General features: G+C 38.1%; 1 protein-coding gene and 1 long non-coding RNA gene across 3 annotated transcripts in view; one reads left to right on the top strand and one right to left on the bottom strand.

Annotated features, from left to right (window-relative positions):
• Positions 1–3,318, top strand: part of LOC124605297 — a 242,634-nt gene extending 239,316 nt beyond the window's left edge. Inside the window, exon 21 of the mRNA XM_047136878.1 lies at positions 2,731–3,318. Within this exon, the coding sequence (XP_046992834.1) occupies positions 2,731–2,850 (120 nt within the window). The 3' untranslated portion in view covers positions 2,851–3,318. The remainder of the gene's footprint in view (positions 1–2,730) is intronic.
• Positions 3,319–15,644: 12,326 nt separating this feature from the next.
• LOC124605298 lies at positions 15,645–18,637 on the bottom strand. 2 transcript variants are annotated; one of them, XR_006978635.1, is made up of 5 exons: positions 18,217–18,637; positions 17,826–18,141; positions 16,456–16,491; positions 15,995–16,345; positions 15,645–15,887 (listed from the first exon to the last, which is right to left on the bottom strand). It is a non-coding gene; the product is annotated as an uncharacterized LOC124605298 (long non-coding RNA). The 2 variants fall into 2 exon arrangements; XR_006978634.1 differs by having other exon boundaries at positions 15,646–15,887; positions 17,826–18,637.
• Positions 18,638–27,570: the final 8,933 nt, after the last annotated feature.

The following is a 27,570-nucleotide window of genomic DNA, read 5'->3' as shown; positions in this document are numbered from 1 at the left end:
ACCTACAACAATAGGGACTGAAACATTGTCATTGTTTATTGCTTGGTTACTGCAATAGATGTCTCAACTAGGCATACTTCCAAGAACCCGACATGGAACTCAACCAAATTCTGTCCACAAGGACTTAAAATAAGTATACCCTATACTCTGATTGGACATTATCACTACTATTTTAGCCGCTGTATTCAGAGCCTTATGAGATATTAGGCAAAATAAGCTACAGTGGAAAACCCATACTGTTTTCAGTAGGGAGAATAGAGCTAGTATCTACACCTTCTAATGATTCCCAAGCTCCCAACAAGTGATAACGCAAGTACCAACTACTATGAAAGAATCAGTGCAAGCTTGCTTCCACCAGAACATCAACAAACAACCACATGAGAGCAAAAACTGCAAATGCAGACGCATGCAGAACATCATTTGCACTTTAAATATCCATATGTCCCAGGCATTCCACACTTTGTGTCCCCATATTTTACATGAATGAGAAACAATACTTTGCTGTCTGCGGTTATTTAGAGTTCAGTATCTTTTGCATCCTTAGAGATATTTTGGTTTTATTTAAGTGCCTGTAAATGCGCTTCTGATAAGCATGTCTGTTATGTCCCCTCCATTTTGTTTAGTGGTATGGATGTTCAGAGTAAATAGTTCCAATGCAGTGAAGTACAATTGTGTTTCTGACATTTCTGATTGTTTGCTCTGAGTTTCAATATAATATTGTGCATGGCTTTTTAGTGTGCATTAACTGCATTAGGTTAATAGTAGCTTCATACTCATTCTGGTATCTCAGACCTCAGGCACTTAATTCGTGGTTTATAAACAGTGTCTTTTGGACTAATATGTATGTTGTTTTTTACTGGTTACTTCTGTTAGTTCTTAGTGCTTTCCATAACATCTTTCAGAGATTTCCAAAGTTTTCTAGTACATTTGATACTGACATATTTTTGATCCTCACAGTGAGCACCTGTTTGTGTTTAGTTGTCAAAGTCCTTTTGTAGTATGTCATAAAACTCTCTCTTCATAAAAATCTCTTATTACAACTGTCCTTCATGAACATCATTGCAGAAGTTACCAAGTACATTTTTTTTCCAGTTTGAGATTAGCTGGTAGGTTGTGTCCCCATGTTTTACATGAGATATTTTTGGTTTTACTTCATTGCATGTAAATTTGTTTCTTATAAGCATATCTGTTGTGTGTCGCACCCCCTCCCCATTTTGTTTAGTAGTATGGATGTTCATAGTAAATAGTTTCAGGTGGAAGATGTAGTCATTTTTGAGTTTCATAATTCTGTTGTCTATGAAACGATTATGGTATGTATAAATAATGTTTCACAGTCTATCTCAATGTACCATATGTTTATTTCCTTCTTTGATGTCATACACATTTCGGAGTTAAAACTGTATTCTCCAGTGCTGCAAAACAACGTTCACCAACACTGCATTCTTCTTTCCAAGTGTGTCTATATCAGTTGTTTACCTTATGTTTAAAAATACAAGACAACTGTTACTTTTGCTAGAATAATGTACCAATAAAATTAAAGCAAAAGTATCTGGTAGTTATGATTCTGAATATTGAATATCTGCTCACTGGTGGTGACAGTGAATATTCATTGGGTAATCAGAGGTAATATTATAAATTAAAAAATTGTGAGGCAGTTGCTGGCTAGTACTTACCTTTATGAGACAAAACTTGTAGTATTGCTGATAGAAACACACAAAATTAAAAGGGACACAATACCTAGCTTTTAAAACTAACAGTTTCTTCATTAGTGAGAGGAGAGGGAGGTTAATAGGGAAGGGCAGGTCACTCAAAGCCCCAGTAAAGAGGGACCCACCTATAGTGAGGATGTAGAAGGAATTGTTAGTTCTGAAAGCTAGGTGTTGTGTCACATTTACACATGTCTATCAATGCCGCTACACATTTCATCTTGTGAAGATAAGCAATAGCTTGTTTTCTTGGTTGAATATTCCTTTCATATACCATAATTATTATAAATTTCTTTTTTAGGCATGGTTTCACTTGGTGCATCAAACTCATGAAAGTAACAATATAGATTGTTACTTACCATATAGTGGAGATGTTGAGTAACAGATAGGCACAACAAAAAGACTGTCAAACAAGTAAGCTTTCAGCCATAATGGCCTTCATCAGAATTAGACAACAAGTGCGCGTGCTCTCTGACACACACACACACACACACACACACACACACTGAAACACAACTCTCTCACACACACATGACTGTTCTGGCTGCCGACGCCAGGCTGACTGTGTGTGAAATGCTCTTTTTGGAATTTCCCACTCTCATTTATCAAAATAAAGATAAAATCGGCATTTGATTTCCAATTTCAATATATCTAACTGACTGAATGAAGCACTGGAAGAATACATTTTGACTACATTGCCATCCCGTCCCAAATAGTTAAATTTGTTATGAAGGAAATTTAGAAATATTAGCTGACTAATTCTATGATAACAAGAAAGAAATTCCCCCTGTTGTAATAGTCATTCTGCAAACAAATTATATCAACCTTTTTTATTCCTCTTCCTAATGTTTTGTGGCCTTATGAATAGTTTTTAAAACTCATAAAATATCACTTGTTCCATGTATCTAGAGTATGGCAGTGTCTTTTATACATCAAAGCAGTAGGAAGAGCTTTTAACTTTATAATAATGGTGTATAAATGTTTCAGAGTATTTTTAACATTCATTGTTGAACTTTTTTTTCAGACTGATAACATGTGGAAATCGTTGATAACAAATGCTGTGGAGAGAAAATGCTTTAAAACAGTCTTACCCACAATGAGTGACACAGATATCTTAAGTTTAATTATGAGCACTCCTCACTGATGAACATACATCTCATCTGTGGTTTTAATCAACTTTCTTGCTGTATTTTTTATGTGTTGTTCCAAAGTAAGACATGGAGCTGCATTACTGTGCGGGAATATGACAAACTAATACTATTTTAAACTGTTGAGTTCCTAATCTCACAAAATAAGTGAAGCAACTGCTGCAGTGTTGAGTTTGTTTTAACCATTGTTTCAGAACAATAATTGGACCTTGAAGTTTGCCGTATGTTTTAATATAAGAGCTATAATTTGGAAATTTGCTGGAAGTATTTCATCATTATGATTAACAATTTGTTTTTAATGTTTAACAATGAACACTACATTATTTTTATATCATTGTACATCAAGTTTTATTACCATTGAGTGCCATAAAAATATACTTCTCATAACTTTTGTGTCATATTAAATTTGTAAAACAAATTTTGTATGATAACCAGCAAGTTTCTTTACCTGATGTAAATATGATATACCTTAAGAAGTGCACATCATGAAAGACTGAAAGCTTGTTATTGTTATTATTATTATTATTATTAATACTGTTATTTAGAGCTGCCCTACCACTATATGTACGTATATTATTTTTTATAAAGCTGAAGCCTTTGAGACACTGAGATTGATGTTCCTTGTTGTTAATACCATGTAACACAGAAAATTTCCTGACTTTCTGTGGAGTTGTACTTTCAAGCTCAGATATTGTAGCTTGCAATGTGCTGAATGATGTGTGAAAACTTCATCATCATTACCTTTTCATTTCTCCATTTGAAAAGTGTTACGTTTTTTGTTCTACTTTTGTACTATTGCTTGAACAGTTTATGTATAAAATTACATGTTCAAGGTTCTGATTCTGGCCATATCATAGGCCATTGTTGTACATACTACAACATTGTATATAATCATTTTTTATTTTTTGGAAGAATACATATATTTATTGGTAATGTGTGCTTCACTTACTTCAGAACCATATAACTGCCAAATGAAATGGTAAAAAAGGATACCTTTATCGACTCCAGCATCATACGCTGCAAATAATGTAACATCACAGCCAACGAATATGTGTGTATACTCCATAATTTCACAAATAACTGCAACACCATAAAATTATTTATATTCTAATATCAAACAGCCTCACTAGAAATTCATCAACACAGTACAACTTTTCTCTGTGCCCCATCCTTTAATTCGTGACCTTATTAACACTTTTCTGATAAAATGCTTTCATCCTTGGATTACAGCAGTCTGTAAGTGGCCAGCTTTGTTGGATTATAACTGTCAAAGGGCATAGCTTGTGCATCATCGGGGCACAGGCTTCCTAAGCTGCTGATGCCATTACTATGTAATCCACCTTTGCTGTAGAAAGTGTTTGCGTAATTTAAGCAGTACTGCATTTATGGAACAGATAAGAGTAGCTAATGCAGGACCTCCCATCTACAGGATCATTACCTTGTCAGAATCACAGTATCAAGTTGTTTTTGTGCAAACTTCTTTAGTGAAATATAGTTGGAGATCCTTGTTACCCAGAAGATATTATATAGTTCTTTTTACACCAATACAAGTTGTTATTTTCTAAGTCATTTCAGTGTTGACTTGTATACAGCATATGAAATATCGGAGCTTGTTAGTTGTACATCGTGTAGCAGACATAATGCAGCTTGCCTCAAGGGGGGGTTTTGTCACTTCTTTCAGTAGGGTGTTTATCATATTTTGCTTCCCAATACTTTACTGATATTCTTCCTTTGATCAACCGTAATCACACGTTTCTCATGATTTCTGGTTATGTTCATTCCAATACATTGCTTCACTTGGCCAATAACTTTCACGCATAACTTCTCTTTCAGCTTTTCCTTGATTTCCGGTTTGTTTCATGGGCATTTAGCAAAAATTGGTAATCATCTTTCCACACTTGTGAGGATAACATCACTGATTTGTCAACAAAATAATATACTCAAGCATCAGTTCTAGACATTTTGAATGCTATTTCAAGCAGTATCCTACTTTATTTCAGAATCCGTTGTCAGCTAACCTGCTTCAGATTGTGCAGAGGCTTGTTTCACAAATATATTTGGACACCTTTCGAGTACCTCTCTGTTGTAATGTATAAATTTTGGTGTCACTGTACCCATGTAAAAATACACTGTATCATCCCAATCTATGACTTTTTCTTCATCTGCCACAGTAAATCTTTTAACTGATAAGTAGACTTCCTCATAATCAGCTCCTTTTTCATTGATCTTCATTTAAAATACACACATAAGAGATAAAACACTTTTTCATGTGTAATATATAACATTGAACAATATTATATAAAGGTATAGATTGTTACCTGCTATAAAGATGACACATTGGGTTGCTGCAGGGACAGTGAAAAGACTGTTGCTCACTGAAGTTTCAGCCAAAGCCTTCTTCAGAAAAGAAAGGAAACACACACACACACACACACACACACACACACACACACACACACACAACACACACTCTGTAATGATTCATGTTGAATGTTGCTCAACTTAAGTTTCTTCTGCCTGGTCCACTGATGAATGGATGGGAAATTTTCATGCTTCACATTAATTGACATCCAAACTGCACACTCGTCATGTAAACAAAACATGGACAGACTTCACTGATCTCGTTGTCTTCCAAGAGTAACTTCCAAACTCAATTAAAAAACAACAACTAACTCACAGCCTCGCTGCATCGCTTTATATAGAATTTTAACAATAACTTCCAAAATAAAGTATTATTAATTTTGTACAATTTTGATGTTACAATTAAAATTTACAAAACGTAAAGAAACTGATGTTACAGTTGAATAAGGCATAAAATACAATATTCAATGACAATCTTTTATAGTAATATCTATAGTTTTCCATAAGAAAATCATTCTGAACTTTAATTACAATAATGTCTCTCATATTATTTTAGTTACGTAATTAATTACAGTTTGGATTTGGTTACTAACATGAAATGGTAGTACAGAGCTCGTGCTTTATCAGATTAAATACATAGAATGAACGAATAAGGCTTCAGATTCTGGAAATTGCAAAACTGTGAGATGTAACAATTTGAGAGTTAATTAGAAATGTAATTAAAAGAATATTAATTACAGAGGAAGACAAAAATAGATAACAAATGAAAATACTTTGCCTAGTAACAACTTTTCAGCTGTTTTTCAAGATAGTGAGGTCTAAGGTTACTGGAGTTTTAGATTACAATTTTGTTAATTAGAAGCATTGGTTTTTCATGCTAACATCTCTGCAGTCTCTAGTTATTTGTTTCTAAGGACTTATTACTTCAATTTCTTGATTAGTTACTTAAGTTAGTATATGTACATAATTTTATCAATGACTACAATCCACCAATAATTACGACAATGCACGTCCTTCTAGAACATTTCACATGCCTTCACAATGAATATCAAGTTTTTTATCAAATAGGACAATGATATATATATATCACACATACAAGGCCTTAGGAAGCACTGAATTGTCTGATAACTATCCGGACGCATATTAAAAAAAAGGGTGGAATCGGACATTTCATATGAGTCCTGGGGGAGGCTGTACCGTTATCTCTCTCTCTCTCTCTCTCTCTCTCTCTCTCTCTCTCTCTTTCTCTTTCTCTATCCACACACACACACACACACACACATTCACACTAGCAGGCACACCTCATGCGCGCTCAGCTGCTCGTTCTGCGTGCTCTGTCATAATGAACATGTTTTATTTTTCATCAACTGGTGGAGGATCATTCAGCAATTGACATGTCATCAGTTATAATCTAAGACCCCATTTCTCTTTCACCCTGTACTGGACAGTCTCTTTTCATGTACGTAAGCTATAATTTCATATTGGTGAATCTATTGATGTTCTCCCCATGGCAATATCATTGTTAGCTGACTGGCATGTAACATAGTCATTCACACTTGAGGTGAAAGTATCATCATCTTTTGAAGAATTCATAACGTGTGTATTTTTCAACATTCTCTTCTAATTTCTTCTGTTTATTTTCTTAAGATGGTTCATTGTTCCTCTTGGATGCCCAACATAGGTAATATACATTACAGTTTTGTATGTTTTCTGATAAAACACCATGTTTCTGTCATTAATGATGTTGTATGTATCAAGATCAGTCAGGCAATGTCCTTAGGGTACACACACTATAAATATCAAATACCAATTTCCTGGACATGAAGTTCCATTTTTGGCACTTCTCCTCAGGAATTAATGCCATAATTTGCAAACAAAAAATTTTCAAATGTGGCAAATCGAGCTTCTTGCCTCACCATACCTGCAAAGCATTCTTTCCATCAATTGCTTTGGTATGTGGCTACTGTGAAACAGGTAGTTGTTTCTGTCGTCTCTGCCCAGAACTATTATGGTAAACAAGCATCAAACAACATACACTGCGGTGAGTATACAGTGTTCGTCTAATCTTACTGCCTTATGTATTCTAGACATTCTCAGATTTTTTTTATTTTTTACAGTACTCCTTACCATTGCCTGAGTGAATGAATTTAATTTTCTTCTGCATTTCATTCTGCTCTAGGGTTTTGCTACAAAATAAATACTGTGTATTTCCTTCATATTTTTTATGTGCAAACAGTTGTATTAATTGCTTTCCACTAGTGGCAATTGATTTCAGACCATGTGACTTCATCCTCAGGCACCTGAATACCAATACAAATGTGTTGGAATTCCCTTTTGATGGCAAAAATTCGTCCAACAGCTGCAGCTGACGTCGGCTTTGTCTCCAAAAATTAAGCTTTGTGTGAGTTGCATCATGTGTATAAAATATTAATACAAAGTCAATTATGTGTTGTCAAAATAGCAATTCAGATATAAAGTACAAAGAAGCGCTTTATACAGAGTGGCGCACATAAAACCGACCCCTGCACTGGAAGGAATATGAATGAAGAACATCGAAGTACATCATTGCTTTCTTAAATTTTTATTGTACAGTTTCATTATTAACTGTGTAATTAACAGTTTAAGTAATAGATTTACTTTTATTAGTTTAATAAGCATATTTCAGGAAGGAATTTAAAGTCGGTGTTCAAAATGTTCTCCGCCAGCATCCAAGCAAAGATGTGCACGTCGAAGCATGTTAAGGAAATCACTTTTCACTACTCTTTGAGGAATGTTCGAAATTTCTTGACACATATTGTTTTTTAATGTGTCAAGTGTTCTGGGATTGTTGCAGTAGACTCTAGCCTTTAGAAATCCCCAGAGGTAAAAGTCACATGGTAACAAGTCAGGAGAACGGGGTGGTCACAAGTCCTTACTAATGGTCCTCTCTTCTGTAAAATCAGTATGCATACATTACAGACGTGCCAACTCTCCCAATTGAAGCGGGAGACTCCCGATTTTTCTTTCTTCCTTTCGATCTCCTGACCGTGAAGACCGATATCCCTATTTTCAGAGCATTTTCAATGCTTTCCTTACTATTTGAAAATCCCGTTCCTTTGATATATTGGTGGATGACAAGGTATGGCTGCTACTTGTCTATGTTAACTTGGAACATTCGTGTGGTGGCTGTCGGGAGTGGCAGGAGGCGTAGCTCGCGCATCGTATCAACAAGGAAGTAAGGAACTTATCATTGGCAGGTTCGGACACAAATGAATATCTATCAACTAGTGCCAATTTCCTCTGCTTCTGGTAGCACAGTCATAAAGTTATCGTGGACAAGGAGTAGTTGATAGTCGTTCCGAGCAAAGTGATTAGCGTTGTTGTGTCTACAGGGCAGTGTTGCCAAGTTGGGGGATTTCCCCCTAAATTTAGGGGGAATTAAGCTGCCTAGGGGGAAAGTTAGAGGGATAAATGTTTCAGGGGGGAAAATATTTAGGGTTACTACCCTCCCCTCCCCGCTCGACAATTTCATTCTTGACTCCCTTTTACCGCCCCCCCCTTTCGCTCACTTACCCGACGGTGTGGTAAATTATTAGGGGAATTTGAAGTGCAATATAGGGGGAAACGGTGCGCCAGGGTTGGCATCGCTGCTACAAGACCATTGTCTTCTCGGTTCTGCTGCGCGATTTGTGTACTCTGCAGTAGTTGTTGGCTGCATATCTTGGAGGTGTTGATTATTTTTCGTGCAGAATGGCGAAGAAATACGATGCAGTGTTCAGAAACGTGTATAAGGAAGAGTTTCCGTGTTTAAGTGAATCGAGGAAGGGACAAACTTACACATTTTGTAGTGTATGTAGATGTGACTTTTCAGTGGTCATGGTGGGAAATGTTACATTCTTAAACATGTGCAAACTAAAAAACACAAGGAGAGTGTCCATTGTGTAGAATGGAACAAAAAACTTAACTTGTCGTGTAAACCCCAAAATGTAGATTCTGTGACGAATGCTGAGGCTTTATTTACCTCATTTATTGTAGAGCGTAACTTGACTATAAACTGTGCCATTCACGCTGGGCCTTTGTTTCCCTAAACATTTCCCAATTCTGAAATTGCGAAACAATATGGGTGCGCCAGAACAGAAACAACCGCTATCCTTATGGAAATGTGCATGAAAGAAGGAAAAAAAAAAAAAAAGAAAAAAAAAGAAAAAAAAAAAGCGAAAATTATTATGCACTTGCAGTAGTAATAAAACGGACTTTATGTTATATCCTATTATCCTATCGTTCTTCAGCCCTGAACTTTGTAAAATTCAAAATTGCCTACTCTCTGTGCCTAATTTAAAAGGAGATGCCACTGGAGTTAATATTGCTGATCTTCTACTTCCAACTTTACGAGTATTCCGTATTCCATCAAAAAACTGTCTTGCTTTTGGTGCTGATAATGCTCCTGTAATGGTAGGGCTAAAAAGGGTGTGGCAGGATGTTTGAAGCAAGAAATTGCTAACTTAATCATTGTAGGCTGTTCTTGTCACCTAATTAATCTTGCTGCTGAGAAGGCATATTTGCCTTTAAACGTTGACAAAAATATTATTGAAATAGTTTATTATTTGGAAAGGAGTGCAAAGAGGAAAGAAAAATTTAGAAAGCTTCAAACTTTACATGACACAGAAATGAGGAAAATTCTGAAACATGTGCCTACACAATGGTTATCGTTGAAAAGATGTTTAGATAGGATTTTGGAGCAGTGTGACCCTTTGGTTAGTTTGTTCAAAAGTGAAATTGTAAGTAAGGATTCTGAAGTGGAAACATTGAAGAATTATAAAATTCCAAAACATACTCAAAATGTAGATGCATCTACTTCATATCACAAGTCCAAGCACTGTGATAAGATTTCACCACACTCTTCACTTAAAAGAAAAACCCAATCATCAGTTTCACAGAAAACCATTGACACTGTGGACCATGCTTTATCACGTGAGGAATGATTGTTCATGTTACTGTCATCAAATTTACATAAATCTTTATGCTTTTTCCTTTCAAGTTTTATGCCTATCTTTGAGAGCCCAAATGTAGCTCTGCAGACAAGTGCCCCACATATCCACTCATTGAGGTCAATTTTGGAGGAACTACTGAAGAGTGTGATGGCAAGATTTGTGAGACCACTCATTATTAAAACCTCCAGCTCTCTTATTGATGTAGAATATCACACTCCAGCAAAACAAAAGGATGATTATAATCTGATGATAGGAAATTCTACATTTGCTTTGGAGACCACTTTGAAGCTGAAGGAAAAGTCTATATTCTTAAAGACTGTAAGAAAATGTTTCTTATCATGTGATTATATGATACACAAATTTCTATTCAAAGATAAAGTTTTAACGCATGCAGAAGTTGCAAATATTTCTGTAATTGTCAAAGCATCATTTTTCAGCCTTAGATTTTTCATAAACAGATTTCCTAATATTCTGACCATCGAAAGTGAACGCTTAGGTACAGAAGTTGATATTCTCCACTCTCCACACTCAGAATTTTGTCAGTTCCACATAGTAATGTGGAATGTGAGAGAATTTTTAGCACAGTTAGAGAGACCAAAACTCAATTCAGGTCCATGCTTTCAGGAACGTCTTTGGAGAAACTTTTAATTTTAAAATCAGTTCAAAAAGGCAAGTGCTTTGAGCAGAAATTTAGTTCAGAGTTTTTAAAGAAGGCTACCGTAAGTCAGCTATGGGTGTGCTAAATAAGTAACTACCATAATCTGACAAATTCAGACTGATAAACTATTCAGATTATTTGCTAAGCCTAACATGTACATCATGTATAAAATTGATTTAAATTTGGGAGAGACGTCTTATGGGTATAAGATGCCATGCAGATATGGGTTGCATTATGAAATGAAAACGTATGATCATTTAACAGTGATTTATTCATGCAAAAACTGTGCAAATGTTAAAACAGAAATCTAATATACGTAAATTTGTTTCCTCGGATCGTAATTTCGAACTGTAGTTCTCTCGAGAGTGCTTCACTTGAATGTATGTGAATCCAAAACAACCTGCAGAGCTCATCATTCGTGTTGTTTGGCGTGTTGAATGATAAATTATACAGTCTGAAGGCTCAGGTATGTCCATTATTTAGTATTTACATGTAAATAATAAAGCAAATGTAATTGAGTTGTTACAGGTATTGAATTATTGCAACTTTAATCGTCAGGAATGTGTTGTAATTCACACCGCTAAAATTCTCCTGATTTTTCACTTTTGAAAGTTGGCATGTCTGATACAAGCTAAGGACAAATCTGACGTATGAGAAGTTGCCCCATCCTGCTGGAAATATGCACAACATTTTTCGTTTGGAGTTAACACAGCTGAAAATTCATTGTAGAGTTGCAAGTAAACATGTGTGTTGACAGTTTTGTTGAAGAACAATGGCCCGATAATTCTGTTACCAGATACAGTACACCATACATCAATTTTTAAATTCTGTAACGGCTTTTGAAGTATGCCATGGGGATTCTCTGTAGCCCAATGTCTTGTGTTTTGTGAATTAACTTAACCCGACAGATGGAACCAAACTTCAACCATAGAAAAAAGGAGGAACAGATTAAGACGTTTCCCAGTGACATTTTCCAGCAATCAGTTGCGAGATATTCCACATTGCTGTGATAATCATCGTGTTGAGCTGTAGGGACTTCTTTCAATGTGTGCTGTCGTATTTGCTACAACTTCAGGTGTACGTACAGTCGGTGCCTTATTTCTCACTAGATCCTGAATCTTTGATTTTGCAGGAATATTACTTTCACGAAACTTTTCATGAAAAGAATTACGAACAACGTTAATGGGTTCAGACCGCATATATTCTTCAACAATGAACACATGTTCTTCAATGGAGTAAGGCATGATAATGAAGCATACAGTTTATAATGACTACTTTCCATATGAACTACTCACACGCCATACTGTTGGAAGGTGGCAAAGAAACTGACAAGCTAGTAAAGCTACTTATGCGTGTTCGCATTCTGGTTTGGGCCAGTTTTATGTGCGCCACTCTATACATACATTTGCCCCATATGTAAAAATTATTTATATGCTTAACTATGTCCCATCATAAGAGTGGAATCTTATTGAGTTGTAGATCCTTGGCCCCCAGGCGGTAGCTTAAAACTCATTTCACACCAAGCCATCATGGAACTGTTATTGGGAAAATATACACTGTTCTCAATGCCAAATGCCTAATCCATTATTTGCCATGTATAACATGCAATTTGTGGTTTCCAAAGCATTTTGTTACACATTATGCACAGTGTGTTGTTTTATTATCTTAGTTATTGTTTTGTTTCCTCCTGTGAGCTACTGTCTTTGAGATTTACATTTCACTACTTTGTAGCATCCCCGTAAACCATGGATCTTGCCATCGGTGGAGTGGCTTGTGTGCCTCAACGCCACAGATAGCCGTACCAAAGTTACAACCTCAACGGAGGGGTATCTGTTGGGAGGCCAGACAAATGTGCACTCCCTGAAGAGGGGAAGCAGACTTTTCAATAGTTGCAGGGGCAACAGTCTGGATGATTAACTGATCGGGCCTTGTAACGTCAGCCAAAGTGGCCTTGTTGTGCAGGTACTGCAAACAGCTGAAAGCAAGGGGAAACTGCAGCTGTGATTTTTCCCAAGAACATACTGCTTTACTGTATGGTTAAATGATGATGGCATGATCTTGAGTAAAATAGTCACCCATTCGGGTCTCCAGGTGGGGACTACTCAGGAAGATGATGTCATCAGGAGAAATAAGACTGGCATTCCACAGATTGAAGCATAGAATGTTGGATCCCTTAATTGGACAGGCACATTAGAAAATTTAAAAATGGAAATGGATAGATTGAAGATATAGTGGGGATTAGTGTAGTTCAGTAGCAGGAGGGACATGATTTATGGTCAGATGAATTCAGGGTTATAAATACAAGGTCAGACAGCAGTAACGCAGGAATGGATAAGAAAATAGGAATGTGGGTAAGCTACTATGAAAAGCATAATAAAAACATTATTGTAGCCAAGATAGACATGAAGCCCATACCCATCACAGTAATAAGAGTTTGCACACCAACTAGGTCTGCAGATGATGAAGAGACTGGAGAAATGTATGATAAGATAAAAGAAGTTATTCACATAGTTAAAGGAGATGAACATTTAATTGTGACAGGAGACTGGAATTCAATAGTGGGAAAAGGAAGAGAAAGAAAAATAGTTTTTGAATACGGACAAGGGGAGAGGAATGAAAGAGGAAGCCACCTGGTAGAATTCTGCACAGAACATAATTTATTCATCGCTAGTACTTGGTTTAAGAAACATAAAAGGAGGTTGTATATGTGAAAGAGACCTGGAGACACTGGAAAGTTTCAGATTGATTATATAATGATTAGACAGAGATTTAGGAACCAGATTTTAAATTGTAAGACATTTCCAGGGGCAGATGTGCACTCTGACCACAATTTATTGGTTATGAACTGCAGCTTAAAGGTGAAGAAACTGGAAAAAGTTAGGAAATTAAGGAGATGGAACCTGGATAAGCTGAAAGAACCAGAGGCTGAGGAGAGTTTAAGAGGGAACATTAGGCAATGGTTGACTAGAACAAGGGAAAGGGATACAATAGAAGATGAATGAGTATCTGTAAGAGATGAAATAGTGAAGGCAGCAGAAGATGAAATAGGTAAAAGCACAAGTCCTAATGGAAATCCTTGGATAATGCAAGAGATATTGAATTTAGTTGATGGAAGGAGGAAACTGAAGCAAGCAAAAGGGAATATAAACGTTTAAAAAATGAGGTTAACAGGAAGTACAGATTTGCTAAGCAGGAATACTAGAGGACAGATGTAAGGATGTAGTAGCATATTTCCCTAGGAGAAGGATAGATACCGCGTACAGGAAAATTAAAGGGGCCTTTGGGGAAAGGAGAAGAGCTGTATGAATATCAAGAGCTCAGATGGTAAACCAGTCCGCATAATAAAACTCTTCCATCTGGTGTGCAAGATGTTTGAGAAAAGCAAAATACCCTCAGTCTTCAAGAAAAGTGTAGTAATTCCATTTCCAAAGAAATAGGTTGCTGACAGATGTGAAAATTACTGAACTGTTAGTTTAATATGCCATGGTTGCAAAGTATTAACATGAATTGTTTGGATCAGTTTGATTCTGGAGGAATGTAGGATCATGTGAAGCAGTATTGACCCTACAACTTAACTTGAAAGATAGGTTGTGTCTATAGGCATTTGTAGACTTAGAGAGAGTTATTGACGATGTTGACTGGAGTACTCTCTTTTAAATTCTGAAGATATCAGGGATAAAATACGTGTAGCGAAGGGCTATTAACAACTTGTACAAAAACCAGATGGCAGTTATAATAGTAGAGGGGCATGAAAGGGTGGCAGTGGTTGAAAATGGAGTGAGACATGGCTGTAGTGTATCCCCAATGTTCTTCAGTATCAGGGTTGCCACAAAGTCTGGAAATCAGAGAGTTTCAAATGTGTCATGGAAATTTGGGAAAAAAACGGGATGAATCTCGTTTATGTCTCAGTAGATCAAATGGTTTTTTTTACGAAGATGTGACGCACTGTCGCCAGCTGGGCGCAGCTGAGTACGTGCGCCACTTCCTTATTCCCTCATTTCTACTGCTTCTCCCCTTCCTACCACTCCCATCAGCTTGCAGTCAGTGTGGCCACCACTTCTTGCCACAGCCAAGCAGCTGCCAACGAGAAGCATGGAGGTGTGAGGAGTGGTTTGTTTGGATGTGATTCTCAGAGAATGTGGACACAGCAACTAGAGATGGCAGCCTTGTGTCCATGAGCTGTGTCTGAGTGATGTGTGTGTGCTCGATTTCTGACAAAGGTTATGGCCAAAAATTTAGCTATGAGACTGATTGTCTTTTCTGTGAGCCTATGAGTGATCACCTTTACAGTGAGTTACTATCTATCCTCATTATTATTGATTGTCAGAGTATTCACACAAGTTACTTGTTGCAGGGATTGATCACTGCAGTCTATTTCATCAATATGCCGTCTGTGACTCGTGAATAGCTGGCCACACAAATGGATTTCTGCAACGGGCCTAAACCGCAGGCCATTTCTGCTGGTAGCCCTACCGTATCGGGCCTGCTGATCTGAAGCCCATCGTTTTCCAATAATGTGCAGGCCTTGCCCATCGAATCTAGTCTCACCAATCTGACCACAGGCTGGTCTGTTTGTGTGTGGCCTAATGCAGCAGATTTTCGTGGTTTTTACATGGACCAAGGACTGTGGTGCTCCTTATAATAGACATAACACATTGGGTAATAATCAACAATAACCGACATAGCTGAACCAACATTTTATTGGCGGTCACCTATAGTGTTAGTTTACACAACACTTTCCCGCCTTATACACTTCTTTCAAGAGGCCTACTTTTTTCTGTGGTTATTTCTGAAATCAGTGAAGGTATCTTAATAATCTGTCTTGCAACTCCAAAGAAATGCCTATTTTAGTCACCAAATGTGTTTTGTTTTACTGAAATAAAATAACATCAGTGGCCTTCATGAAACACACATATGTATTATTTCGCTTGCTTTCTCCATCTAAAAACAGTTCATTACAAAAGATTTTTTCTCACATCAGGGAACACTGACTGCTTGCAAGTTTTTATTTCCTTGGTTGGCACTATTGTTTCTTGTAATGTAACTGCAAAGACGGATTTAAAATACTTGCATTTAGTATAAAGCTGCTATGGACAATATGGTCACACAAACGAAGAATTTTTTTCAGAAACTTCGTATTAAATTTTGTACCTTAGTTTTTGTGAGAACACTGTGGTCCACAGTTCGAATACTGTCTAGAAATTTTTCAACCATCTCTTTGTATGCCCAGTTGTTGCATTCTTGTATATGTAATGTTCATGTGCCAATTTTCACAAAGTTGGTACAATTGCATGTCTTTCAATACGGTCATTGGTCCAGCTCCTTCATTATATTTATAGCAACTAAAACTTGCTGCCTCTTGAAAACCACTCACTCAGAAGGGGAGAATTTTGACTAACAGCCACATTTCTGTCGTTTCCTTGTTAAAATTTACTTCATTGGCAAAACAAAGCAGAGTTTGCGCTATGTCATGTTTTATGCACTGTAAGTTGTGACAGAATCCTGAAACAGTGGTTTATTAAACAAGGAAATGTGGTCAATTCAGGTCAAAAGTTTATGAAAAATCGCGTTTTTGCTAAAAAAAAACACGAACATGCAATTTCTTAACTTACCTTGTTGCAAAGCCACATTAATTCTCATTTCAGCAGCTGTCAAAAACAAAAAATCACGTCATTCCATTACATAAGTCTACAGTTACTCATATAATGTGGTAGATAAGAAAATTTCACATGCTTATCATGTAGAAAAATACTCGAATATTTCCATTCTATCATTTACCAAAATCTCGTTTCGATAAATCTTATGAGGCATGAGGGACTCTGTGAATATTTTATTCTCGCGCTCTGTGGGTACAGTCTCAACATCGGGCCCGCACATACAGACAATCAGGTATCAAAGAATCCACTGGAAATATACGTGGTTTGTCGGGAAAATACATTCTTTGTGTGCATCTCACTTTCAAAGGCACACCAGTTTATGATTGTTACAGGAGTGTTGACAACAAACAACTTTCTGTCCTGAGTCATGTGGCAACTCTCACAGTGTTCTAGTAGTACATCATGGGAAACCAAGTACATGGTAAATTTCAATGCTGAATGACTGAAGGTTTCAGGGCAACAAAGTCCACAAGACGTCAGAATTCTGGGCATATTACAAGTCATTCGCGCTCAGCAACATGGAGAAGATGGCCATATTAAGCCATGTGGAAGGAGCTAAGCACTCCAAGGCAGTCAAAGCAGTTAAGAAGATATTGGACATTCATCTTTTTCGTCAATCCTCAGTAAGAGAAGTGATACAACTGTCAAGTGAAACATAGACTCTTAAAGGCTGCACAATGTCTCACTGACCTTAAGGGGGTTTTATTTTCAATTACTGCATTTTTTTATCCTGCCATTTTGTTGATGAGTTAGGCCATTAGAAGAGTTCCAATAATACTTTAAAATGTAAGCAACGAGAACAGGAATGTTGGGACAGCAGGGAACCCTTGGCAACAGAGTGGTGCTCAAAAGTGAGCAACAGACTTTGGCATTTTCAATACACCCTTGCACAGCTTGACGTAAGCGATCCTTTTCTAATGTCAAGTTTTGACGCTCATTGTGGAAACTTGCTGCGGATTTTTCAGCAAGGAGGAAGGATCGGCAAGGTATGCCTCGCGGTCCTACTTTCCAGATGAAAGTCACAGTTCATATTTATGCCATCTTACATTGCTAAAATCTCATTATTTGTTAGAAAAAAATTTTTTTGTTTCCCTTTCATATTTTATCAGAATTATACCATTATCTGGGAAGTTATTCCTTTATTGCTGGACCAGACAATGGGGATTGGATTTGAGGGTTTATATTATCACTGGACATAGGTTAGCCCTTTTGGATTATTAAAACTCAAAGCTTAAGAGTATTATTTTACAATTACTACTAACACATTTCGTACTTATGTAAAGTTGTCTCATTTTACTTATCATATTTACAAGTTTGGTAATTACATGAAATTGTCGCCCTTTTTCTTATGTAGCCACAATTATATGTAATTTATCCTCCACCTTTCATTTATGAAAGTCTTTGTCACCTTATTTGTCTGCATCAGAGGTACTATCGTGCGCAAAAGTATCCGAACCACCTGAATTGTGGTCCTCCTGATTTGCATGCAACCAACATAACGTAGCTGTCTAGCGGGTCCTCTAATCGCTTTGCAATACAGTCGTTCGACTATACAAAATTGATACCACGAGAGACCACTAGACAACACTGTTCTTTAAGGCAATCAGTGCGATGTAACATCACGCCATGATACTGCAAAAACTAGGAAAACACGTAATTAGAGATGAGTTAGTCCCTAATGCTTGTACAGCTTACAATGATTTTCAAAAGCGTTACCATCTCATTACAATCTGAAACAACTAACTATGGCACATAAACTATGTAGCAATCCTTAAACAAAGTAAATGTTTGCGTAACAAGATATTCTGAGACAATGTCTGGACTAATAAAGGTCTATGACAGTCCGAAGTATTTTTACTCTGTATAAGGTTTTCCCGCACCTGCTAAATGTTACACTGACGATTGTTTTTTGCAGAAACTGGTAGTTTAAGGAACTAGTTAAGGAAAACGCGATAAACATCGGTAAACGCTCTATAGAAAACGCAATATTAATGGAGTATAATCAGTAACGTAACTTTACTGCTTATTCATGAAGAATTATTTGCCCACATGTTTGAACTATAAATGACATGACGAAATTTTTTGTTCTGGATCTGCACGGAATACCCAGCAGACGTAGCCACTACCAAAACTACTGACTAAAATACACTTTGGCACCTGCCCGGGACTTGATTACGAGGCAACGATTATCAATGCTGACTAGCCGTAAAGAGACGTGAAATATAAAGATTTTCACCAGTATTTGTTAACACTAATAATACTTTAAAATGTAAGTAACGACAACAGGAACTTGAAACGAAATGACGAAATTATTTCTACATCAAAACCATTGTCGCCCTGTTAATTGTCCTCGAAAGACGTTTAATATACTCGCCTTCACAAGTATACATGTGCTGAAATTGGAATGCAATGATTTAAAATGTTGTGGCGGGATTTACTACCCAGCACGTTATCGGATTGTTATCCAAGTAAAATCAGATGTTAGAAATCGAATTTATTTAGCAGCAGCGAGCTGTATCAATATGAGATAAGGCTACAATTTGTTTTGCTTGCCCGGGAATCGAACCCGGCGCGTACTGTCGCTGTTTCCCATTCATAAGTAGACGTTAAGTATCAATTACTTGCTCACCAGTAGTGAGATGCTCGCATGTTTCACTAGAAATAACGGTACGTATCGTCATAGTTAACTGTTCATGAACAGACTTTAAATATGCAAAGTATTTTTCCGTGGTAGGTCAGTGTGCACATGCTAGGGCGTAAAATGAAATTATGAATATGTTTGTGCTGGACCAGGATTGCAACCCTGACACATTCCATTCCTAGAAATTCGAATTCCAGTCGAGGACCAAAAATTGCAACGTCTCAAGTTATAATCAGATATGAACACTGTGAAATAAATAACCATTCCTAAATTAAATGAAATAAACTTTTTGGTGCTAGTTTACCGGCGACAGAATTTGTGCTTTCGGCAGCTGCCGCCTTTGTTATGGCGCCATTTAAACAGGCTCTGACGCTGTTGGTAGTGAAGGGATATTGTGTTTAATGCGGATTCTGAACCACTGTGCGACCTAACATTCTGGACTTGGCGTTTCCATAGGTGAATTAGATCTTTTCGTGAATGTTAAAAATGGACGCCAAGAGTGAGAATCGTACCTATAACTTGCAATTATCAAACTATTGACCAACCCAGCAGACCACTGCAACTGCAGTGCACTGTCAACGTCCTGATTGTGTTGTTGTGTCCAACGATGCGCCTAGAAGCAGTGAAAAAAATCCGGCTCTCTCGATTAACTGGTTAATTACCCGCTAGTTTCTAATGCGGGTGTTATTCTAATCTCATGACTGCGTGATACAAGGACCATTCTAGTCCTCATAGCTCCGTTTTGATGGCAATATGAATTTTTTTCAATGGCAACTAATGTTTTAGTTCGAGAAACACAACTGCAGCGTGTGAGGTTCCCAGATAATTCGATGATTACTGTCATGATTGCTACTATTATCTTCGTTATGCCGCTACTACACATGTGATTGAAGGAAAGATATATGCACTTTGATCATTTTTAGAACCATCTGCCCAGATATAGTAATTATGTAGTTCCTTCCATGTATAGGGAAACTTTTCGATTTAATGTCGGAAATCTCCAATTCTTCGTTAATCACATTAAAATTAAGTTAATTTCTGGAGCCTTTATTTGAGAAAAAAAGTCATGTTGCTTTTCTTTATTTATTTGCGCCTAGCAACGATGCTTGTAAAATGCGAAATCTGGAGGTAAAACACTATTCAAAATACAGGGATGTTAATGTCTACCGTTAAATGTCAAGTGAGTGTATGCTTTACAGATGACATGGTCAGACTGTTGTGAATCATATGGGAGATTGCTGATTAGTATCTCCCTCATTTTTGTGTGTCTTGTTTAATAAACTACCGAAAAGACCATACCGCCGTGGAGGCTGCCTCTTTTGCAGCGTCTTCACCTGGAATTGAATGAGCAACTCTCTGACGCTTTCGTGATTACTGAATAATCCAGTAACTAAAGGATTACTTTAATCTTCTCTATTTTGACTATCCTACCTGGTACGGATTTCAGAATGATGAGCAGTATTTAAGAATTGGTCAAACGATTGTAAGAAGTCAAGGAACATGGCATCTACCCGGTCACATGTGTCTACTGTCAAACGATTGTAAGAAGTCAAGGAACATGGCACTTACTTAGTCACCTGTGTCTACTGTTTTTTGGAATCTCTGAGTTGCACACGATCCTTGTTCACGGAAATCGTGTTGATTCTTAGAGAGTAGATTTTGAAACTCCGAAACCTGTTTAATGTGCGAGCATGAAACATATCACGAAGTTCTACAACAGACCGACCGCAGTAATGTAGACCTATAGTTTTGTTCATCTTTCCGACGACCCTTCCTGAAAATGAGGATAACCTGTGCTTTTTTGTCAATCATTAGAATGGCTCATCAGGACATCTACGGTAAAATGATGTTAGGAAAGGAGCAAGTTCTTTCGCATGCTTTGTGCGTAATCCAGTTGGTCTACTTGCAGGTGCAGCGCCCAATCTTCTGATGAGTGATTTCTGTAGCTTTACTATCCCGTGGTCACGTAGTTCTATATCTATTTTATCGTTCATGCGACGCTTTATAGGGGGGACGATGTTTAGTTTACAGAAGTAACTAAAGTCCGTATTTAGTATGCGTTATACTCAGAAAAATCAAATACAACTAATCACGATAAAGGTACAAAAAAGTCTGTCTGATTAATTCAAAGTACCCCAAGTCGTTAAGGATTATCAACAGATTATGTGAATTCGGCCGCAAATTGCTCTTTGTATATGTTCAGTCCACAGTCATACAGGAGCGTCACAGAACTACCACAAGAGTTTGGAATTTAGCAGTATGTGCAGATTCATAAAGTAATAAAGTACAAGTAAAGGAATAAATCCGAAAATTGTTGATTTGTAATGATATGGTACGGAAAAATACATTTTCTTTACCATTTGTTATCCATCTGCCCTTCTTTCCGTCTGATAAGACCTCTTGTTCTCAGGACATGTAAAGATATGAAGTAGAAATTTGTGCCACGTACTAAGGTCTACGGTCCCGTTCTTGTGTAAATAAATTTAAGCTCCTAAGTTACTTCTCACGAAAGATACAGTCTGGTATGTCAAACGTTCTGGTACTCGCAAACGTAACCCATAAAAACTACAGATGAATATAGGTCGGAAGTATTGGGCCAGCTGGTTTGGCGGTAAAGTGCGCGCCTGCAATTAGAAAAGCCTCAGGATCGAATCTCGTTTATACCATGGATTTTCTTTAACCGTCTTCATTTTAACCTAGTGTTCACCCTCAAAAGGTGACCAGAAACCTCGCGTGTTTCGGTTTACCCGTTTAACTGTACTTGGCTTCTCCCCTCTTGGATGACTGGAGTAGTTTAGGGACATACAAGTCGCCGAAGTGGTGTCCAATACAAAAACTTGCACCAGGGCATCATGCAAAAGGAATTACTGTTATCTAAGTACGTAGTTGTGTTTGTACAGAACTCACATAGTGCGACTCATACTCGCCATTTCCTGATTACTCGCTGTCGGTATTGTGTTTTCCACTCAGTATTAAATAAAAATAATCTCTCTTTTTATGCTCCCGTCGGTACTGGAATCCTGCCTGCACAAATAACTCAAAGTAATATGCCTTCTCATTGACGTCAAACAAAATTAATTCTTTCACTTTGATAGTCTCATCGGATTTGACGTCATTTGCCATGTGAAAAAAAATATTGTTCCCATAGTCGTTTTGATCTTCTTGAATCAATGATCACAAAGTAATTTAAAATCAATAGTCCTTTGAATGACTGAAAAAGAGTGAAATAGACTAATTGAGTTATGTGTACATTATGGTCTTCTTCTTTCAATTAAATGTCTTAGCTAGTGATGATCAATCGTTTTCGATTTAGTTATATTCCACCTTCATTTGAAAAAAGTTTAATGCAAACACATTTTCCTTTTGTTCATAGTAACGTAAATGCTCAATAAGAGTAATCGAACGCTAAGCATAACGTTCTTTTATCACAAAGTTTCCTCCCTAATGACACAATGGATTCAGTATCGTGCCCAGTTTCCATCCTCTTCAACAGCATTTAGACGCTGGGGAACAGAGGCAACAAGTATCCAGATGAGCCCGGTTTTCTGCGACAGGTCTTCCCATGAATCATGAACTGCTTCGGACAGCGATGCATTGGTTGTTGGTTTAGGTCTTTACACCTAATAATTTTCTCCATCTCTGCCCATACGTACTCTGCAGGATTGAGGTCAGCACCTTTGGAGGCCAGTACAGGAGATCGATGTCTCCATTCATTTGAAACCATTGTTTTACACAATTCGCTGTATGGACTGGGGAACGGTCATGTTGGAATATTATGGTGCCTCCCGAAAACCTCTGACGAACAGAAGGAAGCATTATATTCTCCAATATTTGGCAGTAGTAATGACTAACAAGCGGACGGTCCAGTTGCCACAAAACGCCACAACCATCTGCTGATTCCATCCCCGAACTCTGACAGAAGTTCGGCCACACCTTTGCCTCTGATGAACATAGTTTCTGTCAAATCTCGTTCCACGTGGACGATATACAAGGACAGAACTATTTGGCGCAGTAGAAGACACCTTCTCGTCCGTAAATATAACTTGCTCCCAGTATGAAAGTGACTTATTCCTGTACTCCAGAGCGAAGTTTAACCTGGCAGCCCTATGTTGCTCTTTCGACACTCCCATAACCGCGGATTTTCGTCCTTACCTTCTCTTCTCGCCGAGACGTCGTCGTATGGTCGACCTCCTCACGCTTAGCTGGAGGATGTTCCTTATTTCTCTGCTGGTCCTGAATGGGTCGTCATCACTGCATTGGAGTATACTATTGTCTCGATACTCCGTGGTGGTCCGTGGACGGCCAGGGCGACGGCGGCGGTTGACGTGGCCTTCATCCGCCATCCTCTTTACCCAGAGATGAATCGTAGATTTGCTGTATCCTAGGGCACAGGATATGGCGCTGATACAGTATCCATCTTCATAAAGCCCAAGAATGCGACTTTTATCGAAGTCCTTGAGCTGAGACATTGCAGGTAAGAACCTAGTGACAAGGCAAGAGGAAACGGAAGTGCCATACAAGCGGGACAGCACTTTCTTCGCCTCAGAAGTCACATTCATTCCCGTCTAAATGCTACGAAAAATATTTCATAAATAAGTTCCTCTTAAGTATTATTTTGAGTACCATTGCAATTATTTTGTCTCTAATCTCCATACATAATAATAATGACATCGTTTTCAGAGATTTAAACCAACATTTAGATTCAAGTAGTGATTCAGGTCGTGGTGCTCTCGCTAAAGCACGCCATATAGGTCTGTAACAACACATTCAGCCAGTGGCGGGTTATCGGAGTGTCTAAAGCGCTAGGTTTGAAAACTCTTAGAATGAGGTACGAATCCTGCCATTACAATTATTTTTTTATTTGATGTAAACAAAGAGTTATTAGTTTCGATGGGCAATGCTACTTTTATCGTTTACGTTATCTGTAGTATTGTGTGTACACGCCTTCGAATGCTCTGTGGAGAAAATCAAGAACATTTAATCTCCAGTAGCTTACGTATTATAAATACGCCTCAGTCTCAAGATGAACTCAGCCTTCAGTGTATAATACTTCTGTATTTCTAGCAGTACCATACCTACAGGTGCTAAACTCTGCTTCAACTAATGATTTCTACAGCTATACGAACACAACTTGTGATGCCTCTTAGCGTAAGTACTTACGCAGTGCCGTCAGACGAAGAGATATAACTGCCCCAGACTTTGGGGACTTTCAAACTCTTCTTACCTCGACAATGAGCATTTCATTTCTGGTAAATCAGAGAACGTTGTTGCTTAAGACGTTTTAAGAGGAAACTAAAGTCCTTCACCCACAACAACATTAAAAAAGCGGGCACTGTGGATCTATTACAGATCACATTTTGTAACATTTCGCCGGCAGGAAGGAAAAGAGCTGATCAATAAGAAAACAAATCTCCCAGCAGGAATAGAGGAACGAAATAAAACCTCTCGTGTTGGGAGGTTATGTGATTTTATTTCAGTGATTACGGAATCAAGTGAAAAGAACAATGCAGTTGGCATCTCGAGCACGCTGCTAGTGTATGATGTTGCACTACCTGAACTGGAATTGATACAGCTTAAATTCTGCAATCGGTATGTCTCCACTGCACACGAAATTACTATTACGGTACAGTTGTGGATCCGAGTTTGATAATTGCGTGGTGTGGATTCGATTCTCACATAGATCGTTCATTTTTAACATTCACTAACGGATCTACTGCATCTCGTAACGCCAAGTGAAGAATATTATGTCAGACCATAGTTCAGAATCCGCATAAACACCATATCCCTTCACCAGCAACAGGGTCAGAGCCTGTTTAAATTGCGTCACAGGAATGACGGTAGTCGCAGAAGACAGAAATTCTGTTCAGGTAAACATTCACTAATTTTTTTTTTTTTTCATTTAATGACCCAATGGGCATTGCATTCACAGGACTCATATTTAATGTAAGTTTGAGACTAGAAAATTTTGGTGATGGAGTGGACTAAGTTAGAACAGGTGGATGGTTTCAAGTACTTAGGATGCATATTCTCACAGGATGGCAACATAGTGAAAGAACTGGAAGCGAGGTGTAGCAAAGCTAATGAAGTGAGTCCTAAACTACGATCTACTCTCTTCTGCAAGAAGGAAGTCAGTACCAAGACTAAGTTATCTGTGCACCGTTCAATCTTTCGACCAACTTTGTTGTATGGGAGCGAAAGCTGGGTGGATTCAGGTTACCTTATCAATAAGGTTGAGGTTACGGATATGAAAGTTGCCAGGATGATTGCAGGTACTAGTAGATGATAACAATGGCAGGAGGGTGTCCACAATGAGGAAATCAAACAAAAACTGGGAATGAACTCTATGGATGTAGCAATCAGGGCGAACAGGCTTACATGGTGGGGTCATGTTACACGCATGGGAGAAGCAAGGTTACCCAAGAGACTCACGGGTTCAGCAGTAGAGGGTAGGAGGAGTCGGGGCAGACCAAGGAGAAGGTACCTGGATTCGGTTAAGAATGATTTTGAAGAATAGGCTCAACATCAGAAGAGGCACTAATGTTAGCACTGACTAGGGGATCATGAAGGAATTTTATAAGGGGGACTATGCTTCAGACTGAACGCTGAAAGACATAATCAGTCTTAAATGATGATGATGATGATGAGTGAAGTTCGAATTCGATTCTCTATGAATGGAACGTATCTGGGTTGGAATCCTGGTCCAGTACAAAAATATTTATAATTTTCCTTGTAAGCCATAGTGTGTGCCCACCGAAGTATCAGAGAAAAATAATTTTCAATTTTAATGTCCCTTCATGAGTTGTCAACAATAACGATAGCTGCCATTATTTATAGATGCTGCTGATAGTTTATATCTGTTTATGGATGGATAAGGGCGACAGTGGGTGCCGGGTTCGTTTCCTGTGCAGAAAATGAGTATCGTTATTACATATTGATAAACCTCGCTGCTGGTGAATTCGATATTTAACATTTGATTTTACTTAGTTACCCATCCGATAACGTGCTGGGTACAAAACCCTGTCACAAAATTTTACATCACACCATTGCAATTTTCAACTGGTGCTCATGTGGTTACTTGTGAAAGAAAGTATATTAATCGTCTTTCGTGGTTAGTTAACAGGGAGATAAGGGTCTCGATTTAACACAAATAATTTCGTCATTTAGTTTCAAGTTCAGGTGTGGTAACTGATAGCTTACAAATGAATCCTTTGAGAAATACTTGAAAACTACTCTCATTCTAAAAGTCAAACAAGAGCAACGCCGTTAGTTACACGGTTATTTAGTAAGCACGAAAGATTCAGAGAGATGAGATGCTTAGTCACTTTTAGTTGCAGACGCTGTAACAGAAGAATCCCACATGGCGGTAAAAAAATGTCGTGTGACGAGGCCCTCCTGGCGGGTAGACCGTTCGCCGGATGCAAGTCTTTCGATTTGACGCCACTTCGGCGACTTGCTCGTCGATGGGGATGAAATGATGATGATTAGGACAACACAACACCCAGTCCCTGAGCGGAGAAAATCTCCGGCCCAGCGGGGATCGAACGCGGGCCCTTAGGATTGACATTCCGTCGCGCTGACCACTTTTTTTCTTTTTTTAAAAATCTTATTTTGTTCGTTTTCGTTCGTTGTATCTGGTCGGGGCGGACGTCGCAAGACACCCGTTTCAGTTCGTCGTTGATCCATTAACTCAGTTTCTTTTATTACAGGGGGCAGCGAACCCCCTGACCGAAGACGCTGTGTTACCGTGTCGGCTGCCACTCAACTACCGGGAGCGGACCACATGGCGGTTTGTACAGCTGTGTAATAGCGAAAGCTTACGACACATGAATAGTCAGCTAATATATGGATTCCCCCTACTTACATCACGCGGAAAGACCACGGGGATAAAAATAGAGATATTCTTGCGCACACAAAGGTTTACTAGCAATCGTTCTTCCTACGAAATATTCGCGCTTGGATTAAACAAATGGGGAAATGATAGTGGTATATATAGTGCCCTGTATCACATACGCCGGCCGGAGTGGCTGAGCGGTTCTAGGCGCTACAGTCCGGAACTGCGCGATCGCTACGGTCGCAGGTTCGAATCCTGCCTCGGGCATGGATGTGTGTGATGTCCTTAGGTTAGTTAGGTTTAAGTAGTTCTAAGTTCTAGGGGGACTGATGACCTCAGCAGTTAAGTCCCATAGTGCTCAGAGCCTGTATCACATACCTTAATGTGGCTTGTGAAATATAGATGTAGATGAAATAATGTGTTATTCGTAGTTTATGAAATGTCTTTGTTGATGTTCGCTTTTTGTAATCAGTGTTATGTTGTGGTTTCATCTGTTTTATTATGTGTCAGCAGTAGTGCCAAAGAAATCCTACGTAATAAAAATTATTTTCACGTATTTAATAGCAAAAAGAATATTATTTACTCATTCTGTTAACGG

The sequence above is a fragment of the Schistocerca americana genome, chromosome 3 (genome assembly GCF_021461395.2).
Source record: "Schistocerca americana isolate TAMUIC-IGC-003095 chromosome 3, iqSchAmer2.1, whole genome shotgun sequence".
Taxonomy (NCBI): Eukaryota; Metazoa; Arthropoda; class Insecta; order Orthoptera; family Acrididae; genus Schistocerca; species Schistocerca americana.
The sequence above is the reverse complement of the archived record's forward strand: the minus strand, read 5'-3'. Positions and strand labels throughout refer to the sequence as shown.